At 47.9% G+C, this 18,491-nt stretch overlaps 1 protein-coding gene across 1 annotated transcript in view; it reads right to left on the reverse strand.

Moving 5' to 3' along the window:
- MAN1C1 (mannosidase alpha class 1C member 1) overlaps positions 1–18,491 on the reverse strand; it is a 141,179-nt gene that overhangs the window by 78,471 nt on the left and 44,217 nt on the right. Inside the window, exon 2 of the mRNA XM_066270064.1 lies at positions 6,159–6,255. Within this exon, the coding sequence (XP_066126161.1) occupies positions 6,159–6,255 (97 nt within the window). The remainder of the gene's footprint in view (positions 1–6,158; positions 6,256–18,491) is intronic.

Here is an 18,491-nt window from a genome sequence, read left to right on the forward strand (position 1 = left end):
TTTCTAGAGAAATAAATTATTCTCTGTGCTGGTAGGAAGCCTTTTAAACAAAAAGAAAAAAGAAAACAGCCCAGATGCATCTTAATTAGAAAGTGCTTGGGAAAAAAAAAAAAGATCTTTGAGGGAAGAGGGTGCAGACGAGAGTGCGAAAATAAGCAGGCTAATTTGGAGGTGAATGATTTGCTTTGATGATCACCCAGTGTGACCCGAGGGACATTCTGGTCTTTAGAAGGTATCCAAAGCTCATGGATGTGTCCATTCAAGGCCACAGTGAGACCACCCTGGGTGACAGCATCCTGCCTGTCACTGCCTGTCCCTCACATGCATGGGGTTAATATTTTTAAACCTGTTCCCTTCTTTGTGTTAAAGGCCCATCTGCCAGTGACCAGGTGCTTCTAATATATACATTTCTTCTGCACTGTGACAGCCTCTGGCCTCCAGATGGAGCAACCAGGGCTCCAAAAACATGTGACTACCAGGAAGAGTGTTTTTCTGTCCTTATAACTGACCCATCCTATCCGAGGAATTGCAACATCACCACTTCCGAGGCTGGTGACAGCTCTTTCTCAAGGCCCCGGGCCAGTAATGTGAACACGGTCTGCCAAAATCAGCGAGCACCGCGGCCCGACAGTGATTCTCCAAGGACTATGGACACTTGGTGTTTTGTTTTCTTTTTATTTTTCAGGGGCAAAAAACCCCAAAACACATCATAAAACAAAACTGATAAAAAGAGGATATAGTCTTTTCAGCCAGATAAGTCAAAATGCTCTGTTATCAATAAAAGGGGAGAAGGAAAAGAAACTGGGAAGGATGTGTGTATGTGCAGGAAAGAAACCACTGTTTTGTGAGGGTTTACGACGTGCTAGGAAGTGTGCTGGGGCTACTAACCCTGCCCCCCATGCCCTTTTTTACCAGAAGGGAAACTGAGCTTCAGAGAACTTTGTGACTTGCCCAATTTCATCCAGCTGGTAAATTCTGGATATCTGAACTTGGGCGGATCTCCAAAGTCAAAACTGCTGTCTCCCAGAAACAAAGTCAGAGATCGGTGGGAACAACATGGAGATCTGAGGGGAAATGGTGAAGCCGGTGGTTTCACCAACTGTCTGGGAAAGCGTGCGGTTCCCCAGGGGCCACGCCGGTAGAGTAACCCTCATCCACAAAAGGACCAAGTGAGACCGGTTTGTGCGTGCGGGAGACTGCAAACATTTTGCAGAAGGCACTACTAAATCACACGCCAAAAAGGAATTGTAAAAATGACATTTTGGGGCCTGGATTTATTCCCTCTTCAACATCATATTTGCTCCGTTTACAAGGCAAAGATTATTTTTCTCTCTGCCAAGGCCGAGCCTTCCTAGCCCGTGATCTGAAAATCATGCTGTGTTCATTTTGCCTCTTAACTCACCCAAGGCCATAAATCATCCCTCGAAATGGGGATTTGGTTGGCAGTTCTACCGGGGATTCACAGGGCAGAGGCAGAATCCAATTTGGGGCTCTCACGGACATCCCGGGCCAGCTCGCAGCGTGGGGGGCGGGGAGCATTGCTTTTGGCCACACAAGCACCTCCCTCCTCCACAGAGAAGATGCCCGAGATCACATCTGCTGACTGAGCAGGACGGCTGTTCTTACAGGGTTAGTCTGCTGATTCTAACTGCACTCTGCGACAGAGGAGGAGGTCAAGGCAGCAAAGAGAGTCAGAGGGACAGAGAGCAAAGCAGGGCCCGGCTCCTCTCCGGTCAAACCCAGGACGCAGGGCAGGCAGAGACGGCATGAGGCAATTCTTCCCTTCTACAACATTTACCAAGAGCCCGCTCTAATCCAGGCACTGTTTCTTTCTTTGGAATATAATGATTCTCACAATTATGTTATAATAAATATAATAATAATAGCAGCAGCTTATAGCTAATGAGTGTATATGAGCAGGTGTTTACACACATCCACTTTACCTAATCCTCACAGCCGCTGGGTAAAGGAGGTGTTACCCTCATTGTACAGATGGAGAAACTAAGGCACAGAGAGGTCAAGAAACTTGCCCAGGGTCACAGGACTAGTAAGTGGCAGGGCCAGGATTCAAGCTAGTCTTATCTGGTTCTCAAATTCATGCTCCTCTCAGCCTGTCATGCTAATGACCAGTGGTTGTCTACGGCCATACCACCCTGAACGCGCCCGATCTCGTCTAATGACCAGTGGCATGTTTTACAATTAGGTGTTTGCAGGTTATTGGACAGGGTTAAACTATTTTCCTACACTGGGAGAAAGGAGGAAAATCTGAATCTTTTTCCCCAGCTCTGAATACTCAGATGATATCCAATAAATACCAATGCCTAGGGATGGGTGGCTACAGAACCCGGCCCCCAAATCCATGTCCTCCCCAGCTTCCACGAGGGCAACGGAAGAAAGGGGTGAGACCACCAACCCTGAAACCATCTCTTTGCCCCGTTCTCTTCTCTGCGGCCACTGTATGTGATCACTGGGGGTCAGGGAAGCATGGTAGTTGATAAACTGGGTTTCGGAGTCCAACAGACATGTGATCGAGTCTCTGCTTGATAACTATGTGACTAAGCAAGTCCTGAAACGTACCAAGTCTCAGTTTCCTCATCGGTGAAATGGGGATAAAGCAGGTAAAGGCTGTGAGGAGAATATAAGAAAGCATAGCAACAGTGCCCAGTGTGATGCATGTTCAGGGTACGGTAGCATCTCGACCCCCCAATCACACACTTCCCAACAGTTTTCTCCTGCTGAAGCTTTGAGAAGTTCTAGTTCCTGGTGGTGATTTGGCTATAACAACAGGCCTGGGTTTTGACAATCTGGCCTTGGACAATTTTTTTTTTATTTTTATAGAGACAGAGAGAGAGTCAGAGAGAGGGATAGACAGGGATAGACAGACAGAAACGGAGAGATGAGAAGCATCAATCATTAGTTTTTTGTTGCGTGTTGCAACACCTTAATTGTTCATTGATTGTTTTCTCATATGTGCCTTGACCATGGGTCTTCAGCAGACCGAGTAACCCCTTGCTCGAGCCAGTGACCTTGGGTCCAAGCTGGTGAGCTTTTCTCAAACCAGATGAGCCCGCACTCAAGCTGGTGACCTCAGGGTCTTGAACCTGGGTCTTCAGCATCCCAGTCTGACGCTCTATCCATTGCACCACTGCCTGGTCAGGCTGGCTTTGGACAATTTTGCTAATCTCAGAGTGGGTGGTGCCAGTCCTACAATTAACATGCTGTGTCACCTTGGGCCAGTCCCTTTCCCTCCTGAGCTTGATTTCCCCAATTCCAAGATGAGGGAGTCAGACTCGCCTTTAAGGGCCTCTCTGGTGGCCAGCTCCTAGCACTCTGTGCCCTGTGCGGATTTCCCCACCGCCAAGGAGGGTGAAGTTCTCATAGATCGCGCTGGCTTCTTGGGAGGATTCACGCTCGTTAGGTGCTTCAAGGCTTGCAGCTGGCTCCCAGTGCGAGGTGTCACTTACTGCTCACCCAGAAACCCTCATGCTAACAAGGGGACAGTTTGTCTCATGGCCTTGAACCCTAATCTCCCCTGCGCCTCCCCTGCTAAAAATTCCACTGTAAGCCACTTAAATGACAGCCTGAGAGGTACAGGGGGATGCTCACCCACAGTCTCTGCCAGGGCACTCAAGGGCTGGGGGTACCAGGGGAGGGTGGGTCAAGGCTGGGAAAGTTCTGCAGCCCTCATGTGGGTCCCTGGGTCCAGAGGGGCTTGGGCATCCCTTGGTCAAAACAGGAGAAGCACATACTGGCCCCCAGGGCCTTACATCATCCTCAGAGCAGCTGAATTTGGAGAATGCTGCCTATGTGCCAGGCATGGATATGAACACTTCTCCTGTATTAACTCTTTAGTTCTCAAAATGATCCTGTGTTTTATTGTTGTCCCACTTGATAGCTGGGATGCCAAGGCCCAAACAGGTTAAGACACTTGCCTAAGATCACACAGCTAGTAAGTGGCACAACAGCATGCAAATCCATGCTACTTGGCCCCAAGAGTCCATATGCTTCATTGAGCTTGTTTAAAATGCCCCCAAGTCCTTGCAGCAGCCCCCCACACACACACACAGATGAGGAAGCTGGGTCTCTGCTGCCTTATGGCTAGTTCTTCTCCCCACCCTCCTGGAGTTTGTTCTTCACGTGGCAGACTCACCTCTGTGGCTCAACAGTGATAAGAGCACTGCCATCAAGTGCCAGCTCTGTGCCTGGCACAGGGCAAGACCCTGTGCATGTCTTTTCTCTAACTGACACCACAACTCCAGGCTTGTTGACTAGAAAGAGGAAGGAGGGTGGAGATTTAAATCTCAGGCCTTGAGGAATTTCACAAAATGGAACTTGGTGCGACTCAATCCCTCCCCATAGTGCTCCCCACAGTGCTCCCTCTATCTTGGTCCACACGCTGAGCAATAGCTACGCCTATGCTGTGCGGTGTCAGAAATCAACAGCCTTGCTCCAGCTTCCACCTAGTCCCTGAATATTGCGGACTGTTTAGGGAGGAGTGGAGAAGCCTCCTTGATCAAGTCCCTGATTTACACTAGAAGCCAAAGCTCCAACAACTGAGACCCACACTAGCTGTCTTTCCCCAGGGCTGAAGGGGCTGTTAGGGGAGGTCTGCGTTAGAGGCAGGTAAGGCAGCTGCCTGCCTAGACCGGAATCCACACATTTCCTCTGAGGGTAAAGAACCATCTGTCATCCTCCCTTCTGACTAGGAGTCCTCTCTAGGCATTGGTCCTAAGACAACATTTTATGCACAAAGATGTTAATTGCTGCATTATTTTTAAGAGCAAAAAGTTGGAAACAACCTTTGTCCAACATTAGCGGATGGTTAAATGAATTATGGCACATCCCTGCAATAATTGCAACCATTAAAAACAAACAAACATTCTTTATAAAAAATTTTAAATGAGTTAGGGAACACTTGTGGTATAACATTAAGTCAAGAAAATAAAAAGAAAGGACATAAAATTATATATAGAAGGAAAAAAGCACACAGAAGATTGGATGGAAATGAGCAAAGCTGTCAATGGAGGCTGCATCTATGTGGCAGGAAGAGGTTTTGTGTGGGGGTTTTTTGCCTGCTTTACACTTTTGGATACTTTCTCATTTCTCTACATTTCTATGATAACGAAGGGGGTGCGTGGGGAGAAGGGAGAAGAAGCTACCCAAATTCACACATCCCCTCCTCACAGGGGAGTGAATTGTCTGAACAGCCTGAAAGGTTGTAAAGTTGGGTGGTTAGAGAGAGGAAGGATGGTCCCGTGTCCCTTTTCCCAGAACAGAAATACTTCTGACAGGGCCGTACACCCGGGAGCTGGCCCTTGTAAACCTGCTTCTGACTCATTGTCTGACTTGGTTCTTTGGTCCTTGACTTCAGAAGCCTATATCTCTAAGGGGTGAGGGATGCAGGTCCCACATTCCCGCCGCCAGCCCCAGATAGCCCCCCTCGGCAAAGAAGGGAACCAGGCTGCCTCCAGCGTCTTTTCATGTGGCAAGAGGGGAGCTGGAGCTGGCAACTTGGGTGGATGTTAAATTTGAAATTTGAGGCCCTGCCCACAATAAGGTGCCTTGCAGTCTCTTCAGCTGAGAGAGGCTTTTGAGGTGCTGGGTTCAGAGAATACTGTTGCTGGAAAGGGCAGGGACGCCAGCAGTAAAGACTGCAGATCAAACGGAAGCTGCCGGCACCCAGCAGTACCTGCTGCTCCCTGACGCGTCTGCCAAGTCAGCGTGCCCGAGATGCACCCCCGAGACCCTACAGGCAGCGTGGGCGCCCATCTCACTGGGAATGTGTTCAGTTTCTCTGTGAAAACACCCAATATCCCTTTACAACTAACTCTACTTGGAGGAGTGGGTTTAAACCCAGTTCCGTGTCCTTCAGAACTCCAAACCTTCTCCATGAAAACGAGTCTCCCATCACTCACCGCCCCACCTTGCATTTCCAAGTTCATGTGCTCTAAGAAATAAATCATTGGTGCATACAAAAGGTGTGTAAGGTTAGAGAGAATTGTAAGGGTTATCCCAAATCTAGAAGGCCTGATCAGAAGCCTGAAGTGCAGAAGGAACCCCAACTTGGAGAAACAGGGACACAGCTTAGAAGGTGAAAAACCAATGATAAATTCCGCTCAGCTGCCAGGGGGGCCTGAGTGTCCCCAACGGCCACTCACCGAACATGTTGCCCTCATAGCCGTCTTTCGTGAGGGGCCGGAGCTCATTCTTCCCCATCGCATAATGCTTGTAGTTCTGCCAGGCGAACTGCATCATCTACAAGAAGAGGCGGGAAACATAAGCGTGGCAATTCCCAACAGTGCGGACTGGCCACCCAGCGTGGCCCTTTGCAACAGCATTTGAAACCACATTTAGCCAGCATGAAGCCCCGGGCTTGCCTGGTCAGGACACATATGGGAGTTGTGTCCTTCCCCCTTCTCTCTCTCTCTCTCTCTCTCTCTCTCTCTCTCTCTCTCTCCCTTCTCTAAAAATAAATAAAAATAAAATATTTTTTTAAAAAGTTAAAAAAATAAAAGAAACCACACTTAATAAATGATATTCCAAATTGAGGAAAATGACTTCCTCTTGCTATAATTTTATTCACAGTTACAGCTGCCTGGAAGGGCACTCTCTTTGGACAGCCCCACGTGTTCAGAGACTATGTATAGATCTCCTAGAGAAGACAATCAGGGCCAAAGTGAAGAGTCACCTCTTCCATGAAGCCTTCTGTTTTCCTCTGGCCTAACATGACCCTCTGAAGGAAGGAAACAATTCACTGAAGATGCCTGCTATAATCAAATGGAATAATCCCCTGAGCAAAGGATTGCTAACAGCATTTTGCAGATAAGGAGACAGGTCAGACAAGTGTACACAGTGAGTCAGTGCTGGGAACTGAACCTAGGTCCTCTGGCTGCAAAGCCTCAGGACTGTCCCCAAAGCCTTGGCGCCATCCCTTAAGGTCACCATGTGAGTCTCTTTGAACTCCCCCAGCACTTGGCTGGACCTACCCTGGCTGCCCCAGGCTGCTTGGCACCCCAGCTGGCCACTGTTATTATTTTGTTTACTTGGCTCTGAACCACAAACTCCGTGAAGTCAGAAACTACCCTTACCTTGCCTCAGTTTCTCCCACAGCACCCAGCACAGGGCTTGGCACATGCAGGCAGCAGTGAATATTTGTCAACTTTGTCATTCAGCATGTGCGTTGTTACTACATTAAGGCAACTATGTCAGCTCCTCAGGAGCATTACGCAAGCGCCTTAGTCCCTGGCGGCACTTGGCAACGGAGGCTGGAAGAATGCCAGGGGACAGTCGGCCCCAGTCCCACTCACGCCCCCATTCCTCAGCGTCTCCCTTATTTTCCTTTATGGTGCCACCTTTTTTTTTTTTTTTTTTTTTTTAAGTGAGAGAAGGGGAGGCAGAAGCAGACTCCCACATGCGCCCCGATTGGGATCCATCCATCAAGCCCACTAGGGATTGATGCTCTGTCTGTCTGGGGCCCTCATTCCATTGCAACTGGAGCCATTTTTTTTAGCATCTGAGGCAAAGGCCATGGAGCCATCCTCAGCAACCATGGCCACCTTGCTCCAATCAAGTCATGGCTGCAGGAGGGGAGAAGGAGATAGATAGATAGATAGATAGATAGATAGATAGATAGATAGATAGAAGCGAGAAGGGGAGGGTGGAGAAGCAGATGGGCACTTCTCCTGTGTGAGCTGGCCAGGAACTGAACCTGGGACATCCACATGCCAGGCTGATGCTCTACCACTGAGCCAACTGGCCGGGGCCTAGTGCCACCTTTTTGCCTTTGCATCGGAGGCTGCAGAAGGAGAAGAGCAGAGCTCTGGGGTGACTGTGGGGCAGAGGAAGGAACCAGGGCAGGCAGTCGAGGCACAGTTAAGGGACAGGTGGGTGGGGACAGGTTGGTACGATGGAAAGAACTCAGACTTCGGGGCCAGAGTGGCCTGGGTTCTAATTCTATCTGTCACTATATTTTTTACTTTGGCCAGTGACTAAACATCTCTGAACCTCAGTGGGCTCATCTTCAAATTGGGAATAACAAGGCCTGCTTTGCTACAATCCTGAAAGGTTTAAATGAAAGGAAGTAGCTGGAAATGCCCAGCTTCTGACCTGATCAATGCTGGTTGACCAGCCTTTAAAATTTCCTTCTGATTCTCCTAGCCTCACCCATCCACCCTGCCTTCCATCCATCCTACTAGTCCCCAAACTTCATTGTGCACCAGAATGCCCTGGAGGGCTTGTTCAAAGGCCGCCATTCCTGAGTTTCTGATTCAACAGGCCTTGGGGCGGGGGGGGGGGGGGGGGGGCAGGGGGGGGGCAAGAGTTTGCTTTTCTACCAAGTACCCATGTGATACTGCTGGTCCATGGGCCCCGTCTGGGAACCACTGACCTGTCATACGTGTTTGTTTCTACTTGTCACCTCACTGCCAGGTTTCCTTTTGCCTTTCTTCTCTCTCCCCGCCTCCCTTCTTGCCTCAGCCCCCTCTCTCTGGACATTTCCACCTGCATGCTCCGTGTTCTGCCATTCCTGGCGCCAAGGCTCAAAAGCCATCTCTCCCGGGCACATCAGGACAATGCTACTGCCGTGCTCGCTGCACACACCAGGAGGGCAGACGTGACGTGTCCATGGCCTGCTCTCCGGCAAATGGCAGAATAACCTAGCACCGCCTCTCCATTTCACAGACGATGGAACTCAGGCCCACGGACAGAAAGCGGTCCGGGTAGCACAGCCTGCAGGGCTGAAATTCAACTCCCAGGCCAGCAGGCCCCACCCCCGTGCCCAGCGGGGTATGTGGCTTCCCATGTGACACACATGCAAATGCCACGATACCCTTCCTCTGCTATTTTCTACTTACCTTGAATTGGCAATAACGGAAACTAATTGCTGGGTATGAGTGCATGAGGAAGACTGGCCTCCTCCCTCGGTCTCTCTTATCCCGGGGCTCCCTCCACTAAGTCAGGGGAGGGGAGGGAAGGGGAGGGCGGTGGTAGGCTGGGAGAGCAGCAGGAGGCCGTTACAACATAAATGACAGCAGGAAAGAAGGGGCGGAGGTCTGGAGGGGAAGACTGCACCTACCCTCAACACCCACTCCTGCTAAGGGAGAGACAGAGAGATGTGGGTGTACAGCAGTAATGAAGAAAATCACAGGTGTCTCCATGTTCTCAAAGAAGCTGTCACAGTGGGGATGCGGAGATGTTTGGCCCTTTCTCACAGTCACCCATATCAACCAAGGGCAGTGAAGGCACCAACGATCCCTGTGTCACCTGGGACTGGATTCAGAAGGCAATTAGAGCTTCTCTCAATCGCGCGCACGCGCGCGCGCACACACACACACACACACTACACAAAGACCCACAAACCTTGGGCCTCCTACCTTGAGTCCTGACTGGCTCGGCCCAGGCACTGGATGAGCAGAGAACAGGAAAGCGCGCCCCCCCCACCCCCCGCCTCCACAGCCAGGCAGTCCTCATTTCTCTTCCTCATGCACCCTAAGCAGCACCCACCTGGTGTCCTGTCCTATGCTTGGCTGTGGTTTGGGCTGCAGCAATAGGGGAATGCTCTCTGGACCCCACCCTCTACTTCCCTGTCAACTGCTTGTCTTCCTTCAGAATGCAGCTGAAAGAGCACTTCTGCAGACAGACCTCCTTTCCAGCCAAACCTAAGTCAGGACCCTACTCCTACCTCCCTTTCCCGATGCCCAGTCCTTAGCAGCCCATAGCCAAGCTTTTATGCTTGCAACTCTTTGGTCAGTGTCCTTAACCCCTTATTCACTACCACAACCCCAGCAACCCATTCAGGGACTGACACATAACAGGTGTTCATTAAATATTTGCTGAGTAATATAATACACAAAAGAAAACTGGCTCTGGGCCCTGGCCGGTTGGCTCAGCGGTAGAGCGTCGGCCTAGCGTGCGGAGGACTGGGGTTCAATTCCCGGCCAGGGCACACAGGAGAAGCGCCCATCTGCTTCTCCACCCCTCCGCCGCGCCTTCCTCTCTGTCTCTCTCTTCCCCTCCCGCAGCCAAGGCTCCATTGGAGCAAAGATGGCCCGGGCGCTGGGGATGGCTCTGTGGCCTCTGCCTCAGGTGCTAGAGTGGCTCTGGTTGCAACATGGCGACGCCCAGGATGGGCAGAGCATCGCCCCCTGGTGGGCAGAGCGTCGCCCCATGGTGGACGTGCCAGGTGGATCCCGGTCGGGCGCATGCGGGAATCTGTCTGACTGTCTCTCCCTGTTTCCAGCTTTAGAAAAATGCAAAATAAATAAATAAATAAAAATAAAAATAAAAGAAAACTGGCTCTGGAGCTTAACATATGGCTGGAAGACTCAATGTAGACCACGCATGGCACAAGTAAGATGGGTAACAGGTCAGAGGGAAGGCTCTTCTAAGCAACAAAAGTGCTCAAAAGAGGGCCAACATGTCTCAAGGGAAGCTTTGTGGGTCCCCAAGTATCCTGCTGGCCAAGTAGGATTAACAGATAGAAAAGCCAATCTGAATCTGGAACTGGTGATAAGTGCCCCGGGCGATGCCTGGACTTGGCTTAAGAGATGGATAGTCCCTGGCTTTATGCTTAGGCAGTTCTAAGACCTCAAAGGGTACCCAGTCCACTACCTGCCTCATGCAAGCTCCTTAATAAAAGATTAAGTAATCTATCTTTGAACACCCCCAGTAACAAGGTGCTCATCACCTTACAGGACAGCCCATTCCATTGCAGAGTTTCAGAAAGTTCTTCCTTAATTGTTCCAAATCTCTGTTCTCCTTGGTTCATATACTTCCACACCACAGGCCTTCAGCCAAGGGAAGTCAACTCTCAAACGGTTCAGGAAACTCTGTGTGTGTGTGTGTGGGGGGGAGCAAATAGAGTAAAATATTAACATTTGAGGAATCTGGGTAAAGGGTAAATGTGAAATGTTAATTAGACTTATGAAACTTTTCTACAAGTCTGAAATTATTTTTTACAAAACCCATTAGGGAACTTTGCTGGAGGTTGATGTCACTTTCACCCAAATGTATACACTAAAAAATCTGTTTTTCTCCACTTTAACTTAAGAAAGAATATGTCTGTTGCCAGTCTTCCTTGCAGCTCCTGTTACCCACAGCTCCTCAAAAACCCTGCTGGGCTTCCACGTCCCCTCACCACGCCTGTCCTGCCCACTCTGGTCAGAAGGCGGAGTGAATGAGGAACTAGCAATTTGGGTTCTCCTTTTACAATTATATACTACCAAATTCAAGTGCCTGTTTTTACTCTGTTTTTTTCCTGCTCCAAAAATAAAAGACCCCTTTGGTTCTGAGAATTTCCCAAAATTCCCAGCACAGTCTGGGCTTCAGCCCCCATGCTCTCTCCTCCCATGTCTGGTAAGTCCAGTCACTTAGCACAATTCTGAGCCCCCTACTTCCCTCTTCTGCATACATTCTTTGCCACAGTTTAAAAAATACGGTTGCCCTGGATGGTTGGCTCAGTGGTAGATTATTGGCTTGGTGTGTGGATATCCTGGGTTTGATTCCCAGTCTGAGAAAACAGGAGAAGCGACCACCTGCTTCTCCAGCCTTCCCCACTTCTCTCTCTCTCTCTCTCACACACACACATACTCTTTTCCCCTCCTGCAACCATGGCTTGATTGGTTTGAGTGAGTTGGCCCTTGGCTCTGAGGATGGCTCTGTGGCTTCTGCCTCAGGTGCTAACAATAGCTCACTTGCCGAACAGTGGAGCAATGGCCCCAGATGGGTAGAGCATTGCCCCATAGGGAGCTTGCTGGGTAGATCCCAGTTGGGGCGTATGTGGGAGTCTGTCTCTCTGCCTCCCCTCCTCTCAATAACAATAAAAAAATAGGATTGATCTATCTGCCTGACCAGGCGGTGGCACAGTGGATAGAGCATCAGACTGGGATGCCGAGGACCCAGGTTCAAGACCCCGAGGTTGCCAGCTTGAATGCAGGCTCATCCAGTTTGAGCAAAAGCTCACCAGCTTGGACCCAAGGTCGCTGGCTCGAGCAAGGGGTTACTCGGTCTGCTGTAGCCCCACGGTCAAGGCACATATAAGAAAGCAATCAATGAACAACTAAGGTGTCGCAATGCGCAAGGCAAAGCTAATGACCGATGCTTCTCATCTCTCCGTTCCTGTCTGTCCCTGTCTGTCCCTGTCTCTGATTCTCTCTCTCTCTGTCTCTGTAAAAAAAAAAAAAAAAAAAAAAAAAGATTGATCTATCTATCTACCTACCTATCTATCTATCCATCCATCTACTCACCCATCAATCACTTTTCAAAGACTATAAATAACCACCACTCCCATTTTGATGTCTATCTTTCCACTTTTTCCATTTACCTTTGTTTATTCCAGTGATGATTACATAAACATTTTTCATTTTATTACAAAGACTTTTAAAATATCATTTACATAATAGCCCAGCAAGTAGATCTGGCATCATTTACTTAACCTTTCTGCCTTATAGTTGGACAGTGCAGTGATTTCTCCTTTGGGGCTATTGTAAATAATGCCATAATGAACACCTTCATGCACATTCCTTTTTCTATACTGGAGTGATTTCCAGTCTTTAAGGAGTTGCTATGAAAAAATTTTAGAGTTATTAATATGTAAATTTCCTTTTAAAAATTAAACCAGACAGCTTGTTTTGCCCACTATAGAGCAAAATTTAGTAAATAGGAAAATGTATAACAGTTTTGTAACAACACAGTAAAGTAGGTCACTTGAGGAGATAAAACTAACATAACAAATAATCATTGCTACATTTGTGTAGCTCTTTGCACTTTATCTCACTTGATTTGGGTAGTTCAGTGGGCTTGACAGGATAGGTATTATTCCCATGCAGAAACAACCATGCAAGGGCTAAATTATGAGATGTAAAGTATTAAACATATCAAAAATTATGTTTCCAAATGCTAAGGATATACAAAAATGCTCATTATATATTAGGTGGGAAAGCAGGATGCCAAACTATACAGTATGAAACTCACCAGTCTAAGTGTATTAAGTGAAAAAAAAAAAAAAAAAACACTGAAAGGAAATACACCAAAATGCTGACAATGGTTATGTTTGAGTGTAAGAAGTTACATTTCTTCTGATTGGCCTAAATTTTCTGAATTTTCTATTGTAAATATCTAGAAATGTTTGTAATATGAAAATTAAAGGTTGTTAAAATGAAAAACATAAGGAATAAATGGTATGGTACTACTTCTAAGTCAAAAGGGAGTACCTGGGTGGTTGGCCATGGGGTGGATGGGGTGGAGCTGGGATTTGATAAAAGAGAAGGCCGGTGGCAAGAGAGCCAGTGAGCACATAGCCTGACCTGTGGTGGTGCAGTGGATGGAGCATCAAACTGGAGTGCTGAGGTTGCCGGTTCTTGACCCCGGGCTTGCCTGGTCAAGGCACATACCAGAAACAACTACTATGGGTTGGCGCTTCCCATTTTTCCTCCTCCCTTCTCTCTCTCTCTCATCTCTCTCATCTCTCTAAAATCAATAAATAAAATAATAAAAAGAAAAATTTAAAAAAGAGAGGGGGAGGGAGAGGGAGAGGGAGAGAGAGAGAGAAGCAACATAAGTAGAAGCACAAAACCAGAGTTGCAGAGTCAAACAGAATCTCAGCACCAGAGACATCATCTAGTCCCAAAGCCACATTTTATAAAGACTATGTGAAACCCAGACAGGGGAAGCGGCTTGTCATGGCCAGGACACAGACATTATTAGCACAGGGGTAGTTGTGTCTCCAAAACCATGGGCCAGGACAGGGAAGCAAGCAGCTGACTGGGGCCAGGACAGCCTGAGCTATGAAAAGAAAAATTTGAGACAGACTCAAGAATATGATTGTAAGAGTCAAGAGACATGAGAACTAAATACCAAAAGAAATTATACCTCTGCTCCCACTGGGTTCTAGAAATACACAACAGGCACTTATCATCTGTGTGTGTGGGTGCTTGTCTGTGCTAGAGACAGAGGGCAGCTCTCCATGGTCGCTGGAAGCCCCTCCCTTCCATCAGTCTGTGATTTATGGATTCAAAGAACACCTAACAATAGCCTACAAAACCTTCCTTCACTCAGTCCTGCGAAGGCAGAAAACAAAGCTCCAGTGATAGAGAGACAGGCAGAGCAATCGGAGCTGAATCCGAAGACATTTTGTCAGTTCTTTCTCAAACACAAGCTCTTCTTGTCCACCAGAACAATTACAATGACATGAAATCTTAAAATAAAAAATATTTACTAGTTTGAGGCAGACATTATTTTATTTAAGGGGTTTTCTACCTGTCTCAGAGCTTAGGCACAGACGCCCACTCCAGCCGAGGAGCCCCAGAACAATTAAACCAAGAGAGAAAGGATGCATCTGAGGAGGGAGGGAATAGGAATACTGGCAAACCACCTCCAGAGGGGACAACTAATAGAAAGTCTGCACAGGAAAGTTCTTTGGTGGCAACTGGGGAGGAAGGAGGTGAGCATGGAAACAGTGAGACACTTCTCACCTTTTTAAAATAAAACACAGACAGACAGGATCCAGTCTGGCAGTGACCCTGAACCACAGTTGCAACATCTCAAAGCTGCCAAGAAAGGAAATGGATTTTCCCAGTCATTAAAGACAAGTGCTCGCGCCATGACTCGCAGGAGCCCTGTTTGCACCTCCCAGCAGTGACGCCTGGCCCGTCTGCAGGCGCTGAGTGGGAAAGGATTTTGTCTGGGATCTAATGACTGCACAGATAGATCAGAATATTGAGTTGATTTTTTTCCTTCACTTTCAGTGCAGTCCAAAGAAACAGCTGACAGCTTGGTACCTGAACACCATCTGCGTTAGATTTCTCAATCCACTCCGTCTATGGATGCCCCCACAGAATGATCTGATTGGTGACTGCTGACGAGACATAATACCTGGTCTACGGTTCAGAAGCTGGATGCCAGTGGGATTGGATTATGTTGGGGCTTGGGGGGAGTAGAAAGGAGAGGTACTGTCTCCAACCCTCTCGCTTTTAGGTTTGCTTGAGTTATTAAAAGGCACATGTAGGAAATGAAAATGTGATATGACTCCCTGCCTATCTGAGGTCCACATAGGTCTCCCACATCCTGCCCAAAGGGATTCAGATTTAAACAGTCTCAGAAATATCATACTATCTCTAGCTGTTCTGAGGTACCATGGCTGCAAGTTTGGGCCCTGGAGGCAGCCAGACCTTTGCTGCTCAAAGTGTGGTCTTGAAACCAGCAGATGGGCATTCCCAGGGAGCGTGTTAGAAATGCAGCATCCTGGGCCTCCTCTCAGACCTGCTGAATCAAAGCCAGCATTTTAACAAGATCCCCAGGTGATCAAATGCACATCTGAAGTCCACACAGGTCTTAAAGTTAGACACTGCTATAGGGCTCTACTGGCTGCATGGCCTTGAGTGAGTGACTTAACCTCTCCGAGACTCAGTTTCCTTATCTGTAAAAGGAGGATAGGAATATTTAATCCTTATAATAGCTCTGAGAGTAAATAAGATAACATATATAAAATGTTTAGCACAGCAGCTGGTACATAATAAGTGCTCAATAAAAAAACAGTCACAAGATGATTGCTGTCCTATTAATTCACCTACTAAGTATCGTATCTATCTACTTCTCTCTGCACTCTAATCCAAGTCGCTCACATTTCTCATGTGGGACTCTTGCAGCAGCCTATGACTGGCCTAGAGGAGTCCTTTCTGGTCTCCTACACTGTTCTCCACACTGTAGCCAGGGAGATTATTTGAAATGCAAATTTATTCATATCTCCGTCCCCCCCTCCTGCCTCCCCACTCCCCCTCCCGCCATGCACTTCCACACTTCTATCAGATATAAAGATCAAACTCATTAAAGTCCCACCACTCATGCCTCCAGCCCCACTAGCTTCCATTCCCAGTTCCTCAAAAATCCGTGCCTTCTCCTGCCACAGGGCCCCTAACACCACAGTCCCACTCCTTAGACCACCCGTCACTCCCCTTTTGGCCTGCCAAATACCGCTTATCTTTCAGATCTCAGCTTAGTTGCCATGTCCTAGTGAAACCTGGCCTCCTGGATCAGGTCAAATGCCTCTATGATGGAGGAATATTAAAGTCAGAATTTTATATTAACTGTGTGATTGATTGATCAGCATCTATTCCCCCCACCACCGAGTAGGCTCCCTGGCTCATACGGCTCCCCAGCACTTAGCAGAGTGCCTAGCATCTAGATGCCTGTTGTGAAAAGATGCTGAATAAATGTCTCAGGATTTTGACAACACGGGAGCCTCCCTGGCCCACTCCTGTCATGGGGAATCACAGGAAAACAATGATGCCTGGGAAACCCACTCACTGGCCAGTGGCTTTGACTCAACAAGGATTTACTGAAGGCCCAACAAGGGAACGATTCCAACTGTGAGGCCACAAGGGATAACAAGAACGGGGGAGACACTTTCCTACTGAGAACCTTTGTGATCTTGGTGCGGAGTTTGTAAATGAACAAGAGAAGCTGATGGAGAAGGTCACAAGCAAATTGATTTTAGCCCAGTGAGACCCATTTTGAACTTCTGACCTTCAAACTATGAGAGAGTAAATTTGTGTTGTTTTAAGTCACAGAGTCTGTGTGATTTGCTACTGTAGCAATAGGAAACTAGTGTGTCACCAAAGGGCCTTTGCACTTGCCAATGAAACACTGAATGAATGAACTACCAGACCTCCAATGCACTTTCCAGCCCACCATAGCCCCTTTTCTGCCTAAGAAATGATGATATTCTGGAGCATGAGTACCAGTATCCTGTTCTCCTACAGCCCCTTGCCATCCATCAATAACAAACCTTCTGCAGGATAATAATTTCTTTCATGTCTGTCTCCCCTGCCCTTGAGCTCTGTGACCTATTCACCTCTGTATCCCCAACCTCTGGCATGGAGCCTGGCCAAACAGAGGAAGTCAAATAGCATATTAGCAATAATAATGACTACATGTGTTACCTCTGTTATCCAGTAGTGGGCATCTGCTGAGCATTTACTCTGTGCTGAGCACTGGGCCAGGCCCTGTGCCAACCTCGCAAGGTGGGTTTACCATTATTATCCCTATTTTATAAGACGAAACAATTGAGTTCTGGAGGGTTAAATAACTTGCAATGGACACAGCACAAATTAGTGGCAGAGCCAGGCAATGGATGCGGGAGGACAGTCGGGAGCCCGCACTCCTAACTGTGGTAGCACTCTGCTTCCCACTCAACAACTATCTGAGGTAAGATCAGTGCCTCGTTTCCCCAACATTTGGGGCTATGCAGCTGGCAAGTGGCAGGGCCAGTGTTTGAAGCTGGAGCCTGGTTGATTCAAAAGGCTCTGGTATCCTTTCCATCTCAGCAGGCTGCTCTGCTGATAAATGAGTGAACAAAACATCGACCCGCTACCTCTGGACGGCACACGGCACTCTGAGACTCAAAACGAGAACTGGCTGCTGCCTTGTGCCTGGGCCAACTGACTGGTCCATCCTGAGGTTCTGCTTCTCTTGGGAAATAAGAAACGTCCAAATTCCTAGTTCCTGGAGGCTCAGTCTGCTAGGACTGCAGCTGCCCCAGCTGTGCCTGGAGCCTCTGGAAATGAGAAAGAGAAGCAGTTCTTTTGCCTAAACATCAAGAATTTAAAAACAAACAAACAAACAAAAAAAAAAACAGGCTTAAGTGAAAACAAGGAATATACCAAAGTAAGAAATACCAAAGACTGGAAAATGGAGAGAAGTAATTTCCATTGCCAGGTTTCCTACAAAGGCAATGCTATTTGAAATCTGGACGTGCAGCCTTGAGAACCACTTTCTAGACTGTTACTGGCCTTGGTGTCCTGTCTTAGGCCTTTGGGGTTTCCAGGGAGGCCGTCAGCCGAGGATGAGAACAAAATCTCCAGGGGGGCAGGAGCCTTGTTGCCCAGTCAGTGCCAACACCTCTTGAGGAACCACTGTGCGAATAGAACCCTCGGGCCTATCTTGAATTCATCCATGTAGAACAATGTGCAATGTCTACATTCCCTGGTGGTTCTCTTTGGAGCCCAGAGAGGACAGTACCATTCTACTCGGAGATTCCATTCCTGGACTCGAGAAGGAAGCCTGAGAACCACTGGACACTCCTGGGCAGGAAAGGGCTCTATTTCTTGTCCAGTAAAATTGTGTCAATCGAGGCTTGGAGAATGAGTCATTGAGCATCTCCATGTAGCAGCCCCTGTGCTGGATGCCATCACACACATCTCACTTAATCCTCCATCATTACTCTAGGAAACAGATATTATGCCCATTTTATTTTATTTTTTATCTATTGATTGATTTGAGAGAGAGAGAGGAACGGAGAGAGGGAGACAGAAACATTGATCTTTTCCTGTATGTGCCCTGACTGAAGATCAAACCCGCAACCTTTGCATATCGGGATGATGCTCTAACCAACCGAGTTATCCGGCCAGTTATGCCCATTTTATAGATAAGGATACTGGGGCTTAGAAAGACCCTGTAACTATTTCAAGGGTGTACAGCCAGTAAGTGAGGGGTTTAGC

The sequence above is a fragment of the Saccopteryx bilineata genome, chromosome 3, assembly GCF_036850765.1.
Source record: "Saccopteryx bilineata isolate mSacBil1 chromosome 3, mSacBil1_pri_phased_curated, whole genome shotgun sequence".
Classification (NCBI taxonomy): Eukaryota; Metazoa; Chordata; class Mammalia; order Chiroptera; family Emballonuridae; genus Saccopteryx; species Saccopteryx bilineata.